The 22,272-nt window shown below is 39.9% G+C and overlaps 1 protein-coding gene across 1 annotated transcript in view; it reads right to left on the reverse strand.

Moving 5' to 3' along the window:
• Positions 1 to 22,272, reverse strand: part of mapk1 (mitogen-activated protein kinase 1) — a 103,051-nt gene that overhangs the window by 4,623 nt on the left and 76,156 nt on the right. Inside the window, exons 4-7 of the mRNA XM_041202070.1 lie at positions 9,767 to 9,883; positions 5,305 to 5,419; positions 3,347 to 3,478; positions 1,109 to 1,218 (exon numbers count right to left, since the gene is read on the reverse strand). Of these exons, the coding sequence (XP_041058004.1) occupies positions 1,109 to 1,218; positions 3,347 to 3,478; positions 5,305 to 5,419; positions 9,767 to 9,883 (474 nt within the window). The remainder of the gene's footprint in view (positions 1 to 1,108; positions 1,219 to 3,346; positions 3,479 to 5,304; positions 5,420 to 9,766; positions 9,884 to 22,272) is intronic.

Here is a 22,272-nt window from a genome sequence, read left to right on the forward strand (position 1 = left end):
ACTGATTTGCTGTGCTGCCACACTCCTTTTCATAATGAGCCTTAATTTTTTTACAAGTACATGTGGCACCTTCTCAAAAGTCCTTGGGAAACCTATATATTCTTGACCCTCTTCTATTTTGCATCTACATGCTGCCCCTTGGCAACATTATCTGAAAACACAGCAATTTCCATCAATTGTCTCTAAATTGTCAGATTGCTTATGCAAGCTCTCGTACTGTATAAAAAATTTCTTCTAATTAAAAAATGGGAAGACCAAAGCCATTGTGTCTTCTGTCCCAACTCAAACTCTTTCGTGAAACACTAACTCCATCCCTCACCATGGCAATTGTCTGAGGCTGAACCAGGCTGTTTGCAAACTTGGTGTTTTGCTTGATCCAGAGTTGAGCTTCTGACCACATCTCCACGCCATTGCTAAGACCCGTTGCTCCCATCTTCGTAACATCACCCAACTCCATCCATGCCTCATCTGTTGCTGAAACATCCCAACCATGCTTTTGTTACCTCAGGACTTTACTAACCCAACACACTCCTGGCTGGCCTCCCATGGTCTACAATCATAAACAAGATCATCCAAAACTCCACTGCCTCTGTCGTAACTTGCACCAAGACCTGTTGTTCACCCATCACCCCTATGTTTCTTGATCCAACTGGTTCCTGGTTGAGCAATGCGTTGATTTTAAAATTCACACCCCGATTACAAATTCCTCCATGGCCTCGCCCCTTCCTGTCTCTAATCTCCTTTGACTCCATACTTTTCGAAGTATCTATACTCCTCCAATTCTGGTCTCCTGAGCACCATTGATTTGATCACTCCAGCACTAACAGACCTGCCTTCAGCTGTCTGGGTCCTAAGCTCTGGAATTCCCTCTGTAAAGCTCTCAAATGCACTACTTCTCTTTCTTCCTTTAAGGCACTCCTTAAAACCTACCTCACTGGTCAAGTTTTGGGCCGCTGTTGTGATATTTCTTTACAAGGTTTTGTGTTACATTTTGGTTTAATGTGAAGCACCTTGGGACATTTTATGTTAAAGGCACTATATAAAAACACGTTGTTTTATACAATAGCCACAGCATTGCCTTTAATCATTTTAATGTACACTGTCCTACCTCATCACTGGGGTCATAGTACTGCTCCAGATAAGGGTGAGCAAGAGCTGCTTCCACTTCAATCCTCTTGTGTGGGTTAAATGTCAGCATTTTATCCAATAAATCCAGAGCTGCAACAAAATGGAAGCATCTAAACCAAAAATCTTATTTATCTGCACACTTCCCATTTGCACAATTCCCACTGTCACATTACTGGGCCAAATTTTTCTCATTACAAATTCCTATGTCCACTACGTCCTAATGGGGTTGTTGTAAATAAATCACTGATTATGCATTTGGGTTCTGGCAAGTGGCTTGGAATGCTTTCTGAAATTTCCATGCCCTTTTCTTCAGCAAATTTATAACATAGAAAATGAGGGTTGGACAACATTGCTAACTTTAGCCTTGATATTTTGCCTCAATAGGTGACTCGCTTGAATTGGATTGTGTAATCTGAAGACAAGGTCAACTGTGCCTTCAAACAATTTTGGAGAGAACAATTTTCCAAGTTTCACTGAATTAAGATTTATATTGCATGTTGTGGGGGGTGTGGGGTGTGCACACGTGGGAAGTAAAGTGATTTTCTGATTACACATTTGTCGTAGCTTAATTTTTGGTGCTGGGGGATACTGACAAAGACACAGGGAGCAAGGCGAACAGAACTTTCTAAAAATGACACCCATTTTTGAAGCACCAAATACCTTTGAGGATAACAATAAAGCAAGAAATTGGCTGAGGGGGTTAGGGGATCAATGGCCTTCTGTCACTCATCAAGCAAGTGTGAGGAGAGGCGGAGTGGATGGAGGGTTAGGGATGAAACAAGAGAGAGCAAAACAAAAGAGGGGAAGATACAAGGTTTAAATGGGTATTTATAAAACAACAGAAGAGAGGAAATTAATGGCTATGTAAAGCCTTGATGAAAGCCACTTAGGGCCACATTTTCCCTGCCTTTCCCACTCAAAATGCAGCCTCTGGCAGTTCCTTTCCTCACCACAGCAAGTCATCTACCACCTTAAAAGGACAGAAAAGTAAAGGAAAAAGAGAAGAAAGAATTAAGGGGAGAGAAGCACAAGAACAAAGAGAAATGGCAACACAAAGACAGAAGGATAAAAGATTGTAGTCTTTGAATTACTGGGCGCAAGGCCAAAGGAGATCGGCCAGTTGCAAATAAAAACACGGATTATATAGGACAACTTCTAAAGCAGCTGGATCCTTTTCAATTTAGTGACAATAGTAGGCAACTCTCCATTACAGCAGTCCTTTAAGTGGGAATATAACATTTCCTATTCGACGACATTTCTAGTTACAGGGGACAAGTTGCCAATTAGTTGTGATTTTTATTTTGAGATGTATGTACTGCAACTTCCTTGAGGTTTACTTATTATCTTGGGGAGTCAGAGGATTTTCTGGACGTAATGGTGAAATTGCTAAGGGATTTTCTGTCTGTGTTTCTCCCAAGAGGTTGCATGGACCAAAGGGGTGGATCAATGGTGTGTGCTGCTACACCATGTCTAGCTGCTGTGAGCTTGATGCACTTGTGCTGCCTTTTTCATATATGGCATTAGTCACACACAAATTATCCCAAATGTACATGCCAACACATTTTATAATAAAGATTATTTAACTGGTTCACTGTTGATGGGTCAACTGATCAAGGTACTTGGGTTGAAGCAAGGAAGGTTACAGGTTTTAATTTCCAGTATGTTTAATTGAATTTCAGCTGGACCGGTGAGACTCAATTTGCAAGGCCAAGAAGAGGGAATGACAGACAGCATTACAATAGTGAGTTGTACAATACAGGAACAGTGAATTGTCTATTCATGGATATGGGCCAATAAGGGCCCTAGTGGAATTGGATATTCATTCCTGTCCACCTTTCCAAAGGTCGGCTCCTGAAGTACTTGCTACACTTCTCTTCATTCTTTTGATTGCATGAATGCTATATAAGCTGCAACTGAGCCCAATCCAAGTCATCAATAGGGCAAATCACAGTATTGCTGGTTCTTAAAACATCCTCAATATGACCTTCCCTTCCCATTTTACATAAGAAGTACGTCCCCTCAGTCCAGAGGCAAAATCAGTAATACACAATCATTTACAGTATTTCTCCAAAAAAGGTTACAGACTTAGATGGAAAACAAGAGTCTGACTTGTCGCCGGCACTTCAACTTTTAGATCCCTTTCAATGCTCACTCAAGCTGAACAATACATGCAAATCAGCAGGACATTCTTGAATGAACCCTTTCAGCTAATTCTTACCTTTCCCATCAGCCTTGGGGAACAGTCTGTTCCAAGGAACTTTGTTCTTGTGAGGCAGAGATTGCAAGTAGTTTCTGGCTTTGACATTGATTATACAGTTCAGATCTTCTGGAGAGGGTGAGCCAAGGATACCTAAAAACCAACAGTTGGTTACATTGGAAGTTCTTCGCTAGGGTAAAATTTAGACAGAGCACCAACCAAGAACTTGAAAGGTCAGTTCACTGACAGCTTAGCCTGTAAATATACTGGGGTGTTGTGGCACTAAACCATGCAGACAAGATCTCATATTCAGTCACTAGTCTGCATTAAATTAACTGATTTCAGTTGGAGTGACAGTATGGGTATTACAACTAGACTCAGGGAGCATGGGCTATGGGAAATCCCTGAAACAAAATACAATGCTAGGACTAACAATAGCTGTGATACCGTCCCACAATCATTGAATCTTGTAGCACAGGAGGCGGCCAACTTCGCTCATTGTGCCTATGTAGGCGCTTTGAAACAGCTATCCGAGGAGTCCCACTCCCCTGGACTTTCCTTGATGTTGAAAATGCTCCCTTTAAAAGTAATATCTAATTCCATTTTGAAAGCTACTATTGAACTGCTTTCTGCCACTTTTTCAGGAAATGCTTTACTGTGTAAAAAAAATTCTCCTCATCTCTTGTTCTTTTGCCTAAATGTGTTATGCTCTGCTTACTGACCCTCCTGCCAGTGGAAACAGTTTCTCCTTACTTACTCTATCAATCCCCACTGTGGTTTTGAACACCTCCATTAAATCTCCCTTAACCTTCCCTGCTTCAAGATCAATCTCAGCTTCTCCAGTCTCTCCGCATATCTGAAGTTACCCATCCTTAGTATCATTCTTGTAAATCTCCACACTCTTTCTAATGTGATGCTCAGAATTGGACAAAATACTCTGTTGAGGTGGTAACATAGTGGTATTGTCACTAGGCTGGTAACCCTAACGCTCTGGGGACCTGCGTTCAAATCCCACCACGGCAGATGGTAGAATTTGAATCCAGTAAAAATCTGGAATTAAAATAAGTCTAATTATGACTGTGAAACAATTGCTGATTGTCATCAAAACCCATCTGGTTCACTAACATCCATTAGGGAAAGAAATCTGCCATCCTTAGCTGATCCGGCCTACATGTGACTCCAGAACTACAGCAATGTGGTTGATTCATAAATGCCCTCTGAACAAGGGCAATTGGGGATGGGCAAAAAATGCTAGCCGAGCCAGTGATGTCCACATCCCATGAATGAATTAAAAGAAAGACATTTATAAAATCTTAGCACATCAAGTAGCCTATACACCAGATTATTTAAACCTAGATGTTTGAGAAAGCACTGTTCATTTAATGCACTGTCAGCTTGTATATGGATAAGATCCATTTTCCACACTACAGCACCCATCATTAAAAATATTGAGATTACAATTAGTACAATTGCAACAGAAATTACAGGCTTGAAAACAAATTTTCTCAAAAAAAAAGGGATAAATGGCTGTGAAGTTATTCAGCCAGGGTTCCCAGCCCTAATCATTGTTGAGCAACTCCTGCTGAAAACGTGTAGAGATCAGGAGGGGACAGGCAAGAGCTGGACTATGATGCATATGCACTCTCCCCACCTCCTCTCTATACACCTCAGGTCTAATAACTTGCAAACACTGACACGTGAAGTAAGGTCATTCATGTAAAAATAATACCGGGAGTGATGACACTTTTGATCCTTATTTCACCAACAATTTAACAGATTTCATGGGAAATGAAAAAATTATCAGAAAAAAACCATAATCAAATTGTACTCTCTTCACCCCCGACTAAAGGCCATTGGGGAAGATCTGCAGTTACAAGTTAAATATTGTGGGAACTATTATGCTTCAAAGCAGTCTCCTCTCACACAAATAAAAGCCATGTCCTCTAAACAGAAAGTCAAGAAGGTACTGTATTTTTTACCCAAGATATGGTTGAGCTGATCCAAATAGTGTTTCCCTGGGAAGGTGGGTCTACTGGAGAGCATTTCAGCCAAGATACAGCCTACTGACCAAATATCAATGGACTTGGTGTAGCCCTGCAAGAAAAACAGAACTACAGTGAATGTTCTCAGGGTTATACGTTGAAACTAAATTAAAGACAGATAAGAACATAGATTTCAAGTAGAAAAACAGAAAATGCTGGAAAAACTCAGGTCTGACAGCATCTGTGGAGAGAACAAACAGTTGACATTTTGAGCGCATGTGACCCTTCTTCAGAGCTACAAGTAGTAGCTTTCAAGTAGTTTTGCAATAACTCCTGAATCTCTATACCTTTTTTTAAAACCTTGTGATAGCTATAATTTCATCCTTGCTACTCCAAGTCCAGTGATGCATAAACCAACCTGACAACAGCAGCCACAAGATTATGAAATGCAGTGTTAAATGCCATGTGTACAGAACACAAATTCAGACAGTTAACTGGTTATATGAATGCATAAATATTGAGGATATAGTTGAATTCAGTTGTATAAAAAGAGCCCAACAAGGTCTAGACTCAAAATAAAGCACCATTTGGTGCTACCAATGCCCACTGCAGCCTAATCACCGTCTTCATAGGGGAATGGAGAGGGGGGAGGGAGATAGAAAGTAATCAGCTGGTTATTGGTGCACACAGTATCACAGGAGTCAGAACTGTGCACAGAAGGGAAACACACGCTTACCATTACTGCTCTGCAATCCATTTGCCCAAGTTTCAAAATTAATCAATTTTTGACTTTTTGTTTTAAAGGAAGATAGATTTGTCAATCTACAATTTATTATTTCAAAAATCACAGAATCACAACTGTTACAGCCAGTCATGAATGAGCAATTCACCCAGTCTCACTTCCCTGTCTTCTCCTCGTAACCCTGCATATTCTTCCTTTTCATATAATAATCCAATACCCTCCTGAATTCCTCAATTGAACCTGCCTCCATCACATTCTCAAGCAGTGCATTCCAGATCTTAACCACTAATCTCCATTTTCAAGATGTGATTGATTGCTGGGCATTATTTCTGCTATGCACGGAGTTAACGAGGGTTTCTAATGACATCTTCTCCTGCATATCATTAGAAATATTTTGTGTGTATTGCAGGGTTAGCAAACCTGGAAAAAGCAGATTTGAAAACTAACAAATACTAATTTTTTCCCCAAATTTCAGACAGACTCAATTTGTAAATAAGTAAACTAAAACTTCCTAGAAAATTTGATTGAGAATGCAAATACCAAAATGTCAAGTCAAAATATGATGTGACTTTCATATTTGAGTCCCAATTCAAGATTCAAACTCTGGTAGGTCAATACTCCATATACAGAAACCTTAACTATGTTGAGCATGCAGCTTACTGACCAGGAATTCAACACAATGATTTCCTGACCAATGCTCAGAGTGTAATGCTGTAATGATTATACATGAATGCAGCAGAGTGAATTTAAGCTCATTAAACTCATTTAGGAATGAACTTTGCTCATTTAGAACAAGTACATTATTGACACTTATGACCTGTTCTCCTCAAACTCCAATCCCTCAAGGAGGCACCAAACAAGCAAGAACCTTGTCTGCCGTACACCTTTTTCACTTGAAAACATTTAACAAATAAGAAAATGGAAATAAGCAGGGAGAAAGAAAAGTCAAATTAATTTCAGCTGAGGTCAGTTGTCAATGTGATACCCAAAGCACCATCTACCCTCCTTTACTTGTCTGTCAGTAGCTGAGAAAAGCCATCTACTTCCAGCATTTGTCATTTTTATTTGATTTATACTTTTTGAGCTTTATAACTCATTAAATATAGCATTCAGCCTGTTTTCATCAATCGTTCTTGTTGACAGCAATCATTATAATCATACAGTTTGTGTTCTGAGGGGGGTCAGGCATTACCTATAGCAGAACGTTGTGTCCTGCACCAGGGACAGGCCAGGCACCCTCCAGGCTGTGCAGATTCACACAAGCAGTGAAGAAACAGACAGTGAGTTCATTTACAACAAAACAAAAATGCCCTCGGTATTCAGAATTAATTACAGTAATTCTCAGCAACCAACGAGGCACATAAATGATTAGGTTGGGTTTTCACTGACAGTTGATACTCTGAACGTACAAAAGCAGCATTTTAAAACTGTGGAGACTTTGTCTTCTCTGCAGCCAGACATGTACTCAAGACTGCAAGATGAACAATGGGACTGCAGAAGTTTATAAATTACAACGGAATTATTACACCCATGGGCAAGTCACACAGTCGGGTGGCTGTTACTGAGAAACAATTCAGCTTAATATCAATGTCTGCAATAGTCAGTCCAACTGTTTTAAGTTTCAGTCGCATCTGTTACAAGGCTCACAGGACAGGTCAATTCCAGCACCTGACATTTCCTCTCCCTTAAAGCTATATAATGTTAAACAGGATTCTGCAGTGCCACTCCTTTGTAGCAATTTTAGCATCAATGAACATGCAATGATTATTGATCACGACATTACTTTTGCAAGTGTTTAAGACCCAGGCCTCCATGCTGGAGGTGGGTGTTCTGAGAAGTCAGCGTAATCATTTCTTCAAATCAGGGTTAAAATAAATCTGAGCATCAGTTTGGGACAGACATTGAAAATCTACACGTACCAAATACTTAATATAGTGCTATGGCTTCTGTAGAATATAATAATCTTCATATTCCGATCTCATGGTTAATTGCCTTATAAAGTTGGATTTCTGGCAGTAACTTGCATTTATTGTTATCTAAGTGCCCTACTGAGTGGCATACTGGTGTTCCAAACTTTCCAATGAGATCAACAGTGGATGACCTCATTGCAGTTCAGGTTCACGGACACTGTACCAAGCAAGGTGCTGACACGAGTGGTGCCAACCCCATTCATTCTGTTGTCTTGATAAGAATGGTTTATACCGACCATATTTGACTAGGGAAAAGGGAAGCATGAGGTGGTTTCCTGTTGCCTTCCTCACGTGTGTTTGAAGGCAACACAAATCCTCTTCCCAGAGGATCCTCCGCCTGGCACCAGCCAGCTGTTGTCCTCCAAGGTCATGCTCCACTGACTCTAGGTCCACTTAGCTGGGTAATGAAGAGTCATTAGAGGAGGTGGTTATAAGTTATCTATTGTGATACCTAGTAATTGATCTGCACGCAAGGCCCAATTTTTAAAAAAGTTACCAGATTTTAAGAACAAATGAGACTCCGAATTCCATTTGATCTTGTGCATACTTTTGAGGCATTGGCCCTACCCAACTCTGGACAACATGCATGACTCTCACAATATCCCTTACAATTTACAACCCTTTAATTAAAATAGCTCTTTCATACTTTTCTACTAAAGACCCATGCCACAGATTGTTCAAATTAGTTATCTGGATTTACCAATATAACCTCAATGTTGGCGTCAAAGCCATGTAAACGATGCACAACAGCTGAGCCCTGCAGTTGTTACAGCATTATTAGTCTCATTCGATGACCTGTATCAAGAACGTACATAAACATTGCGACTCATTTCAAGCTGGACGCAGACTAGTCATCTGAATAATTCAATATTTGTATAGTAGAAACAACTCTAGAAAAAGGGGAGCTCCTCTCCTCAAATATCCTATCAATTCTTACTCTCAGGTATAAGCCTCCACCAACATTCCAACAAGTTTCATGAGATTCGCAGCTGCTAAAATGCATTATCTACAGAACATCGTAGCATTTATCAAAACAAGTTGTCTCACTGGCATATTTCCCCACTATTCCCAATTTGAAATCCAAGCTAAGCTTCAGAGTGATGTCCAACTTTAAGCTAGTCACAATGTTCCCTGTATGCTCAAGATCCTATCAAAAATACAGCCATATCATGAACAATTAAATTCCTCAATTCATCCCTTTAGATGAAATTTAATGCAATTTTAACATGATGAGAAAAAGCACTCATTTAAGCCAATGCAGTTTGTGTGTGAAGTTTAATTTGATATGCATAATATGTCAGCTCAAATTGCTCCCACCAGTGACAGTCTTAAAGTACAGGACAAATGTCACCAAATGACAAATGGTGCAACTCCTAATAAACTACCAGGCTAGGACATGGCGGGAAGGAAAGCACACCTTGTCAGGGGCCACCCAAAGTTCCAAATCAAAATAATTGGCCGATCGTTACCTCTTCCCAGGTTTGGGGATCAGGGAGCAGACTCAATATTTTAATCTGAATAATTAGAACAAAGGTGTCAATTCACAATGTCACTTGTTTTCTTTTGTAATTAAGCAACAGTTTGAAGCAGTTGTGCTGCTGCAAAGAGACAGTACAGCCACCTTTAAGGACTGATGATGGATAGAGTCCATGCTTTTAGGATATTACAAAACTTGTTTTGTTTTCAGAGCCTGAAGCAGTGGGTCAACTCTGGTTCAGCATTAAAAATAAACAGCCCAAACGCTCACCTTGGAGTTGAGCATAATCTCAGGTGCTCGGTACCAACGGGTGGCAACATACTCTGTCAGGAACCCGGTATGATCATGGTCGGGGTCAGCCACACGTGCCAGTCCAAAGTCACAGATCTGCAAGGGAGGAAAATCAAGGTTTTATTTTGAATTAGGAAACTACAATATTTTGTACTCCATGTACTGAAGTGGTGCCAACATCTGAAGAAATTATGCTCTATACTGTAATTGAGTGCAGGCCCATCGCCACACCTGAGCCACAGACCTTGTACGCAAGTTGGTACTGCGATTACTGCCAAAATTGCAAATTAAAGCTTTCTGATCAATCCACACAGCATCTCAAAACTCCCAACCATTCTTCTGGCAACACATTCTATCCACATTACCTTAAATGTTAAATTGACAGGTCTAATTTGCTGGGGGAAATGAGATACAAAGCTTCACATGTTGCAGATTTAAAACAATGGAGGTTCAAGGGAATTGCACAAAACACATGAGTTGCATCCTTCCCCCCCACCACAATAAAATAACAAACATTTGACTGGGTGGTGATGAGTAGACCAATGGGATGTAGGGCAGTGTTATCTGGTCCTACAACAACAAAAAATATGCTGATTTTTCAACACTGTAATTGAGTTTGATGAAATGTGTTAAGACGGAGCCAAGAAACCCAGGAGGCAGAGAGGTGTTTTCAGTCTGTTAGCTGATATCACAGTTTGCTCACGAATTGGGAAATTACTTCCAGACTGACAGTAAGTGGAGGAGGTAAAGATGCCCAAATACAGTGAAAATTGAGCTAAATGGTCACCCTGGGGATGGCACTGAATTGGTTGCTGCATCTGGCAACATTGAACCACAGACAAAACAGCATGTCCTAAACCTGGCCACGGCAATCTTCTACAAAGCCTCGTTTATATCAACCTAGCAATTTTATTATTGACCGCAGCAACATTACTGATCATTTAATCCAGGTCAGCACTAGCTGAATAGGAACCAGCCAGCAGAATTCTGGCCTACTGCATCAATAATGTCAAAAATAAACCCCATTTGTTTTCAGTAGGTTACAGATATTAATTGTTTATTTTCAAATAATTGAAGAATAAAATGAGATTTGTCTAAAACATGTGCTGAGATGGAGTCTTGCTGAACATTTGTCCTGTGTCACCAAGCATTGAAGAAACAGATCACACATTTCAACTCATTTATATTTCCACAGTACCAACACACATTTTCAATTTTGCCGTTTTGCAGCCAAAAAAAAGGAACTACCGTGTGGTTATGCTGTTTTACTTTGGTTCAGGCGCCAAATTCAGACCTGGTCACAAAACATCAGGTTCTCACACTCTCTCAGCCTACTAAGTATAGGAAGAGTTGAACTAAGTTGGTTAAAGACTGGTTCCTATGCCAATAGTGATATTATGACATAGTTCATGGGCACTATGCTGGCAATCAGATTACCATTGGGGCCAACACCATGTGAATCTGGCATCAGATATTCCACAAGTCTGGGAGGTAGTCATGTAGAGGAGGGGATTTGCATATCAGTGTTGCTGTATTACAAATTTAGTACTGGATTTGCATCAATACCAGTGTGAATTTGGCATCATATGTATGCTGCAATAAATGAAGTCTGTTCGCTAACCTGTTTTTTTCCCTGTGATAAATACAAAATGTAACAGAGTGAGCTACTCCAACAGTCACAGAACAAATTTCAGGCACATTTAGAAGTCACAAAGACACAAGGAAAAGTCGCAGAAAAAATCTGTTTAAAGTCACCCCTGAAGTAGGATTCAGATACCAGAGCACAACAACAAACACAGGCCTTTTCATTAACCATTTTTAGGAAAGACAAAAAACCCTGAATAGGATTTCTATGCAGCTGGTTGGGTGGGGGTGGCGGGTGTTCTATCACAATTGTGTTCCTAAAGTTACAATTTTGGTGGCACAACCCAACATGTACTATGATTGCAAAAGCCAACAACATTCACTGTCAGGCATGGCAGTAGATCTGCCATTTCTCAACTTGCATGGCAAACAGCTAAGGGCACTGTGGCAGCCAGTAAAAAGATGCATTTAAATACTTGACACTAGGGATACAGGCCAGGTGCAGGGATAACTAATATCTTTATCTGAAATTCTAAAGTCTTCCTGGCAACTGTCTTTGGCTAGGTCAGCCAGTTTGCAACCTCAGCATCCTACTTAATCCTAAACTGAGCTTCCAACCCTGAACCAAGCTTCCAATTTAATGTGTTCTACATCACAGACTGCCTGCTTCCATATCTGTAATTTCACCCATCTCTGCTTCTGTTTCAGTTCGCCTACTACTGAAACTGTCATTTATGATCTTTGTTGCCTCCAAGTTCTATTATGTTTCAATTCTGCTGGCTGGCTGCCCATCTTCCATCCTTAATAAACTTTCATGTTCAAATCCCTCTGCGGCCTCATCCTTTCTAACTCCGTAACCTCCTCCAGCCTGTTTGAGCATGGTCTGTACCTATTATGAACAACCGAGGAACATGTTCGATTTTATCAGCTAATCATTGGAACACACGACATTGCTTGTGTGGTAGGCAGAATAATTTTTTGGGCTGATGGCAGCATCCTATTAGTTGAAAATACCATTCATGTAGCCACTGCACAGCAGCAGAGTGAAACAGCTTGCCTAACCAGTTGTTCAAGTTTTTGAGATACTTTGCCTTTTCAGGGTAATGTGGTCCAAAAGTGGTTGTCTTTGGCCCTTTTGTAATTTTGCGCAATACAAAACAAACAATGATCTGATCAGGATAGCCGATGTCCCAGAGGATAGCTTTGATGTGCTCTATTTTTGCATTAAACTTGCAAGATGAACAAATGCTATTTACAGGATTGCCAATAAGGCCAATTTTATAGTGCGTGGAGCTATACAAACCCCATGGTGTATATTGATTGAAGGTAGGCTCGAGGTAGATAGCAGTGGAGAACCCATTTCTGGATTTTTCAACTAGCATGTCAAGGAAAAGGAGCATGCTAGACTGCTCCATCTCGAAAGTGAACTTGAGCGCGGGATGGGACATATTAAGGCGAACAATCCTGAGTTCGCTAATATCTACACTTACAACCAATTTAAGATAATTAGTTGAGCTCAGTGGTTCATTTACCCTTGTTAGAAGCGACATACCTTCATACACAAGGGCTCGTTCTCTGCAAACAAAAGGAATATGTTCAAGTCTTACATGTTCTTTGCACTACCTGGGAACTTACTTTCTTCACAGCACCACTTTAGCCAGAGTTGACTTGCCATCAATCAGCATCCTTTCTGTAGTATAAATTGTTGTGATCATTTGAAATTTGGCATTCTTGCATTTGTCCTGATGAGTGCAAGACTAAAAGCTTTAGCATCATGTCTCCCTTTTCAGCAATGTTCTAATTCTGAGTTATGTGGCCTCTATATTTGGCATTTCAGTAGCTATTAGTTCCTTATTTTGCGAGGACAGTCATCCTCAGGCCTTCACCAACATCAAATGGTCCATGCTGAATCAGTCCCTGGTTTCCATCTGAGAGAAAGTTCCTGATAGCTATTTACCAACTCACTAAGTTAGCCATATTTAGGCTGAAAAAAACACTGCTGACAAAACTATAACTCCTTGTGTGGTGCAACATATTGAGACATCTAAGTGCAGCCAATTTGAAGAGTGGATTCCATTCCCCTGACAGCATTCTACTCCTTTCTCCACTGAAGGCACCAAGTTCCACTAGGTAAAGTAACAATAAAACCAGTCATCGTCTGGTACCTCACCCAGGTAACTAGTCCCATTGTAAAAGCCTAGAAGAATCAACCAAGTTTCTGACTACTGGGGGGAGATGAGAAGGATGTCACCAGGCTTGATCTTACCTATCACACATTCACTTTTCAGCAAACAAGTGCATGAGCCATAGACTAAGAATTGAACCTGTCATCTTAAGGTGGTGTATGGCCTTTACCAACTGAACTATCAGGGGAGTTAAATCCCATTAATAGCTGCTAGATTATAAAGTAAAAACGAACGAAAAATGTTGCATTTACAAGGTAGGCCCAGCTGTATCTATAAAGAAGAATTGAAAGGTTTCAAACTGAGGCAGTAACTAGTCTTTTCTCTTTTCAGATGCTGACAGAACTTCTCTGCACTTCCAGCATTTTCTTTTATTTCCTCATGGTGAATACAATGGATGGCACATTTGGACATCATTTCGATTTTTCTTTAACAAAGGGTTTTGGACTTCTGGAATACATTACCAGGAAAAGCAAAGACAGTATAAATAGGTGTTTATGAGGAAGAAAGATCAAGGAATGGATTTAAGAGTAGGGTCAAGTGGTTATCATTTATGAAAAACGAATGAGCTTAATGTCTTGGCCTGTTCTAGAAAATAATTTTGTATGTTTATGTGCAAGAGAAGAAATGCATTGATTGTTAAAATACCTCATGATCTATTATCTGTTCATTTAAGGTTGCTCCTTTAAGGAGGTCACTTATACAAAACAAAGGTTCCCCATCCTATTCTGTTACTTGCAGGTCCCAAAGGGAATTGAATCTAATTAAATCTCATCAGTAAAGGGATAACTCTAGCAATTTACGGAAATATAACTCTATAAAAGCAGACAGGTTTTGCTACAGCACAGGGTGTGGGAGCACAGAGTGAGCAGAGGCTTGAGTGGGGCGAGGAGTGACTGCTAACTTGGGAATTTGGTGCAGAGGGGGAAGGAGGTTTGTTTTTTAAAAAATACAATTTTGAGCCTCCAGTGTTCAAAGGCATTAAATAGGTGAGCAGGTAGGTGATGAGTTATCAGATTTTATCCCTCTAAACAGTTTGACTCACAGCAACCACATCTACAGTAAGTGCCTGCAGCTCGAGGAACTTTGGATCTGAGTTGATGAGCTGAAGTCCAAGCTCTGGACACAGTGATGGATCAGGGAGAAGGAAAGTTATCTTGACACTTTATTCCAGGAGGCAGTCACACCCCTTAGGCTCAGTACTTCTGATTTGTGGTCAGGGACAGGAGGGTATGACTGCGAGGCAGGTTGGGGACCCAGAAGAAAGCAATACAAACATACATGCATACAAGCAATGTATAAGCCTCAGACCCTGCAACTGTCCAACAGGTTTGATGTTCTTGCAGGGGGGATGAGCAAACTAACCATAGCAGCGTAGTGCAGGGAACCATTCAAGTGGGGGGAATAAAAAGGAATGTAATTATAATAGAAGACAGCATAGTTAGGGGGATAAATACTGTTCTTTGCAGTTAAGAGCATGAATCCTGAAGACTGTGTTGCCTGCCTAGTGCCAGGGTTAAGGGCACCTCCTCCGGGCTGGACAGGAACTTGGAGTGGGAGGGGGAGGATCCAGTTGTCATGGTCCATGTGGGTACCACCGGCATAGGACTAAGAAAGAGATTCTGCTGTGGGAGTACGAGCAGCTATGGACTAAATTAAAGAACCACAAAGGTAATAATCTCGAGTGCTACCTGGACCATTGGCAAATTGGCTTAGGGTAAATAAGATCAGAGAGTTGAATGCATGGCTCAAAGACTGGTGCGGGAGAAATGAATTTTGATTCATGAGGCACTGGAACCAGTACTGGGAAAGAAGCTGTACTATTGGGACAGCCTTCACCTGAACTATACTGGGACCAGTGTCCTGATGAGCTGTATAACTAAGGCTGTAGAAAGGGCTTTAAACAAAATAGCTGGTGGCGGGGAGTGCGGGGAGAATGCTTTGCATGAAAGGAGATTTGGAAAGTTAAAGAAAATGTGCAGGGTAGAGATGTAGGTAATGATAACCAGAGTGTGATAGCATTTGTAGCAAGATGGATGGAATTGATAGCACAAATAGAAAAAAAAGAGTATAATGTGATAGCCATTACAGAGACATGATTGCAACTAGCCATAGCTGGGACCCGAATTTTCAAGGGTATTTGGCATTTTGGAAGGACAAGGATGAAAGGAAAGGAGGGGTGGATCTGTAAGTAAAAGATGAGATCAGTACAGTATTGAGAAATGAACTTGGTTTGGAGGATCAAAATGTATAATCAGTGTGGGCGGAGATAAGAAATAGTAAAGAAGTCACTGGTGGGAGTATGCAGTTTATAGGCCCCCTGATAGTAACTACACTGTAGCAGATAATATAAATCAAGAAATAATGGGGGTTTGTAACAAAGGTACTGTGTTACGGCACAGCCGATAGTAAATACTGAGTGGTTCAAATCCCAAAGGGAAGCTTGAAACAACTGCCACAACTTGTTTTGCAATTTGTATAAATTTTAAAATGCATAAGATCACCAAGTCTTATAGGTTTTGGCAAAACCAGATTAAACATTAATAAGAAAAATGATTTTTAATACATGTCTACAAATTACAACAATTTCTAAATCCCCTACTTAATCTGACTCCCAGTTACACTTTCGTTAAGGCAACAGTAAGACACAGATTTTAAAAGGCCCAGGCAAGGTGACACAATATCCTGAACCAGTCAAATTCAAAGTGAGTTTTAACTTCAGTTCTTTGAAGGCAGCAGCTTGAGGCATAGATGTTGAAGGCTTTTCATACTTGTTAGATCCTAAAATGCCTACCCTTACACAGCCTTCGCTCCTCTATACATATTTTCCCCTTTGAATGCAAATTCCCATTGTTTTGCTACGTCTTTGGACTTTACCTCCCTGATAAAAATCTCTTATGATACTAAGTTTTACCAGTAATCTTTGGGGAAAGTAAACACTGTTTCTAAACTCCACCTGGCTAGGTGCAATATTTCACTCCCTCTTTTGAAAACAATCTAGTCTGGTTTATTCAAAAGTGCAAATGTCCTTTTACACCTCACATTCTAAACTTCCCCAATATTTACCATGTTTACATCAAAGACTTCAGGCCAGCTGCCTTTAATTCAATTAAGTCCCTCTCACACACACACACAGACAGATAGCACTATTTTACAATACTATTATATATTCCTGACATAAAGCAATAATAGTGGGAGATTTTAACCTTCTTATAGATTGGACAATTTAATCAAATTGGCTAAAGCAACCTGGAGGATGAGTTCACAGATTGTAGTTGGGACAGTTTATTGGAACAGTACGATATGGAATCAACCAGGGAACAGGCTACTTTAAATCTGGTAATGTGTCGTGAGACATGATTAATTAATAACCTCATAATAAAGTGTCCTCTAGATATGAGTGATCATAACATGATAGAAATTCACATACCATTTGAAGGTACGAAATTTAGATCTGAAAATTGTCTTAAAACTTAAAGGCAAATACAAGGGTATGAAGACACAGTTGGCTAAAATAGAATGGGAAAATAGGTTAAAAGGCAAGACGGTGGAGAAGCAGTGGCATTTAAGGAGATATTTCATAACTCTCAACAAAGATATATCCCAATAAGAAAGAAAGACTCTACAAGGAGGATGCACCAACAGTGGCTAAGGATGGTATCAAATTGAAAGAAAAGATGTACAATGCTGCAAAGATTGGGAAAATTTTAGAAGCCAGCAAAGGATGACTAAAAAAATGAGGGAGAAATTGGAGTGCAAGAGAAAGATACCAAGAAATAGAAAAATAGACAGCAAAAGCTTCATGTATACAAAAAGGAAGAGAGTAGCTAAAGTGAGTGAAACTATGGAATTAATAATGGTAAACATGGAAATGGCAAAAACTTTGAACAAGTGTTGTGTATCTGTCTTCACAGCAGAAGATGCAAAAAGCAACCTAAGAATAGTAAAAACATAGGGGGAAAAAGGGAGGGAGAACATAAAACAATCACGATTACTAGAGAAAAAAGTACTAGGAACATGAACGGGGTGAAAGGCTCACAAATCCCTTGAACCTGATGGCCTGCATCCCAGGGTACTAAAGGCAGTGGCTACAGATGTAATTGAAATTGGTGTAATCTTCAAAAATTCCTTCGATTTTGGAAAGATCCCAGTGAATTGGAAAATTGCAAATGTAACATCACCAATCAAGAAAGGAGGGAGACTGAAAGCAGGGAATTATACACCAATTGGTCTAACATCTGTCACTGGGAAAACGCTACAGTCCACTATTAAGGTAGCAGTGGCAGGGTGTTTAGAAAAATCACAATACAATCCAGCAGAGTGAACATGGGTTTGTGAAAGGGAAACTGTGTTTGACAAAGTTATTAAAATTCTTTGAGGATGTTACAAGCAGGGTGGATAAAGGGGAACTAGAATATATTGTGCAATTGGATTTCCAAAAGTTCTTTGTTAAGATGCCACATAAAGGATTTCTGCACAAGATCAGAGCTCATGGTGTTGGAGGTGATATATTAGCATGGTCAAAAGATTGGTTGACTAACAGAAAACAGAGAGTTGGGATAAATGGATCATTTTCAAGTTTGCAAATCGTAACTAGTGGAATGTCACAGGGGATCAGTGCTGGGGCCTCAACTATTTATGATTTATATTAATGACTTGGATGAAAGGCATGACTGTATTAGAGCCATATTTGCTGATGATTTCATACCTACATTTGTAGCAAGTTGTGAGGAGGATACAGAGTGTTTGAAGGGATAGATAGGTTAAGTGAGTGGGCAAAAATTTGGCAGATGGAAAATAATGTGGAAAAATGTAAGCTTGTCTACTGTGGCAGGGAGAATAGAAAAACAGAATATTACTTAAATGGAGACTGCAGAATGCTGCATTACAGAGGGATTTGGGTGTCCCAGTACATGAATCACAAAACGTTGGTATGCAGGTACAGCAAGTGATTAGGAAGGCAAATGTGGGCCTTTATTGCAAGGTTTTGGTGTTGGGGGGGGGATAAAAGTTAGGAGAGTCTTGCTACAACTGTACAGGGCATTGGTGAGATCGCATCTTGAGTACTATGTAGAGTTTTATTCTCCTTCCTTAAGGAGGGATATAAGTGCATTGGAAGCAGTTCAGACAAGGTTCACTAGATTGATTCCTGGAATGAAGGAGTTGTCTTATGAAGAAAGGTTGAAGAGGTTGGCCTACACTTACTGGAGTTTAGAAGAATGAGAGGTGATCTTATTGAAACATAAAATTGAGGGGGCTCGACAGGGTAGATGCGGAGGGGATGCTTCCGCTGTTGGGGGAATCTAGAACAAGGGGCACAGTGTAAAAATAAAGGTCCTCCTACTTAAGATGGAGATGAGGGGAAATCTTAGCTTTTAATCTTTAGATTTCCCTTCCACAGAGAGCAGTGGAGGCTGGGTCATATCCAAAGCCAAGTTAGATAGATTTTTGATTGACAGGAAAGTCAAGCATTTTTGGGGCGTGGTGGTGGTGGTTTGGGGGGGGGGGGGGGGGGGAGGTAGCAGGGAGAGTCAAGAAATTGAGTTAAGGCCACAATCAGATCAGTCATGATCTTCAATGGTGGAACAGGCTCAATGAGACAAATGGCTTACTCTTGCTCCTCCTTATGACGGTATGGTTTTATGGGGGTTATATAATGGATAATTTCCTTGTACTCAGTGTCACAACCATGACCATACATAGGCATCCCATCCCCCACAAACCAGAAACTATTCCTGTCCAAAATCCAAATAAATATAAAAGATCCAAAAGATCAAACAAGAAAATCCTTGTTCCATACTCTAGATCCACACGTGTCACCATTTGGCCATCTTAACTTCCAAGAAATGAAAGCATAAAGGCTGTCTAAATGGGGTTCATGTCATAAACTGACCGGTTTAAACAGTTAAGTGAATAGTACTCCATACGGACAGTAAATTTGCAGCAAGGACAATCTTCAATGTCAAAGTAACAGATGCTTCAGCAGGTGATCCTTCAGCATATGATCCTTGAAACATAGTCAAATGGTAAAATGTTACCAAGGTGCCAATTAGCTTCACTTCGCTAAAAGCCTCAAAGTGAACTACTCTACTGCAATTCATCCACAATATGTCAAATTCCTTTGAAGATAACACAGAACAAGGACATCAAAACTGTATTCCCCAATTCATATAAATAAATCATTACTTTATAAAGTTAACAGGGTCTTAATTATGTAGGGTGCTTGCCCCAATTCAATTTTTTTTTAAATTATTCATTCATGGGATGGGAGTGTCACTGGCTAGGCCAGCATTTATTGCCCATCCCTAACTGCCCCTGATTAGAGGGAATTTAAGAGTCATTGCTGTGGGTCTGGAATCACATGTAGGCCAGACCAGGTAAGGACAGCAGGTTTCCTTCCCCAAAGGAAATTAGTGAACCTGATGGGTTTTTACAACAATTAACTTTTATTTCTAGATTTTTGTTGAATTCAAATTTCACCATATGCCGTGGCAGGATTCAAACCTGGGTCCCCAGAGCATTACTTGGGTCTCTGGATTACTAGTCCAGTGACAAAATGATGAAAAATTAATAATTTACAAAACCAGTTTTCAGTGACACCACATGGAAGGAATGAATTAAAGTCTTTACGCTCAGACATTAGCACTGGGAGCTATCCTTTGTTCAACAGCAGATGTATACCAATGCCTTGAGCATACTTCCTGCAACCAGAACAAAAGTTTCTATGACCCAAGAAAATGGAATAATAGCCATACAAAAAAAATGCTTCTTTCTTGTCAAAGGATCAGACTTTTTTATAAAGCAAGTTACACAAAAAGTCACAAGGTTGAATCCTTGCCTTGAAAGTTCTTTGACCCTTGTTCTAACTGGATTAAATATAAGTAGGGAGTAGGCTATAAGACCACTTGAGCTTGCTCTGCCACACAATAAGATCATGGCCAATCCTCTGCCGCAACTTTGCTTTCCTATTCTATCCACGTATCTTGTTTCCCCTGATGTCCAAAAATCAATCCATCTTCGCCTTGATTGTATTTACCAACTGAACATCCTGTCCTCTGGAATAGAGGCTAAGGTTTATGACAGTCTCACTGAAGAACTCTCTCATCTCCATCCTAAATGACTGACCCCTTATCTGAGACTATAGCTCTAGATTCTCCAGGCTGGGGAAGCAGTCGCTCAGAAGCTATCTTGTCAAGTCCAATATGGGTCTGAGAGCTGCACAGCAGTAGTGCAACTATAAACCTGCAGGCAAGCTTACAATTTATTTTTACATTGATTGAGGGAGGAAGGAGTTGTAATGAACTGGGATTTTTCAACCAACAAATGAATCATTTTAATTAAGGCAAGTCCAGTCAAGAGCAGAAACAACTTTACCTCTAACATGACAGATGGGACTCAAATTACAGCCTTTAAGCTGGAAAACCTCTTTACCCTAGCAAGTAACAGTATTATGTAGCATTCACAACTGCTCGATACTGCTGCAGTCTGCCACTGGATGACATTAAGTCTCAGAGATCTGTGGTTAATCATGTGATGGCATAAGTACAACTTAAGACAGGTAAGCAGGAACATATTAGACAGTACTTTTGTCCCAATTTCCAAACTGCTGGTTTACTGTATATTCAAAATCAATTAAAAAATATCCATTATAAAAGTTATACATCATACCAAAACACCAAGTTAAAAAATACAACCCTCTTGCTGATGTGATCATTGAGCGACGTGGATATTCTTTGCAGTTAGCTATATTGTCCTGCTAGTTCATTCAGAAAGTGCTTGAAGCTCGAGAGATAGTGCAGTCCAGTTCAGGGTTCAGAAAATAATCTCTGAACCCTAGGATAACATTCTGATCTTTCAGCAGTCTTAGATTTTACTGCATTTGATTGAAAAATAAAACTCAATTACTTAAAAAAAGAGAAACTAAAGTAAAAGCAAAAGAATAGTTTGGTTCCTGGCTGGCTATGTTCAGGGGGTTCTTAGCTACAGATATGCACCGTTACTGGCAGTTAGGTTTTATAGCTCTGATGAAGTGGATGAGAAAGCACTGCAGAAGCCACTGACAAAAGATCAGGAAAAGGGCAGCTAGAAACATCTAATACATTCTAGTTTATGCCATCTCAACTGCTGGCACCACAAGAGATTAAAACGTTTTCATTAAACATTTGGCTATTCTGATTTGTTGGCAATGCATTTGAAGCTGTCAGTTACTGGGTCTGTCTCAGAAATTCACAGGGTGAGATAACATTCAAATTTCATTAACTATGTACTTAAAATTCTGTGTTCAATGAGGATGCCAGGGCTAAAGATACATTTGGAACATTGTATTTCCATTTAAAAATGTTCCATTAGTCCACACACAGGATTATCTACTTATAACAGTATAATTTATGCTGTTCAACTGCAAACCTTCAAATTGCACATCTGCAAAGCTTACCATTTGACGATCTGAAAAAATGATTGCACACTTTTAATTGAAAGGTTTAACTGGATATGAAACCAGTTTAATAAGATAAATCCCTCCTAATCTGAGTGTAAATTGAATAATTTCCTAAAGTGTCTAATTAAGTGTCCCTTCATTTAAGAAATTAATTTGTGTATTAACTTGTTTATTTAAGTATACCACATATGGCTAAGCTGAATAATAACTCCCACAGATTGGAGTTGTAAGATGATTTTATTATGCCGAGAGGTCAGGTTTAAGTCCTAGCATCGCCAATA

This window comes from Carcharodon carcharias, chromosome 13 (genome assembly GCF_017639515.1).
Source record: "Carcharodon carcharias isolate sCarCar2 chromosome 13, sCarCar2.pri, whole genome shotgun sequence".
Classification (NCBI taxonomy): Eukaryota; Metazoa; Chordata; class Chondrichthyes; order Lamniformes; family Lamnidae; genus Carcharodon; species Carcharodon carcharias.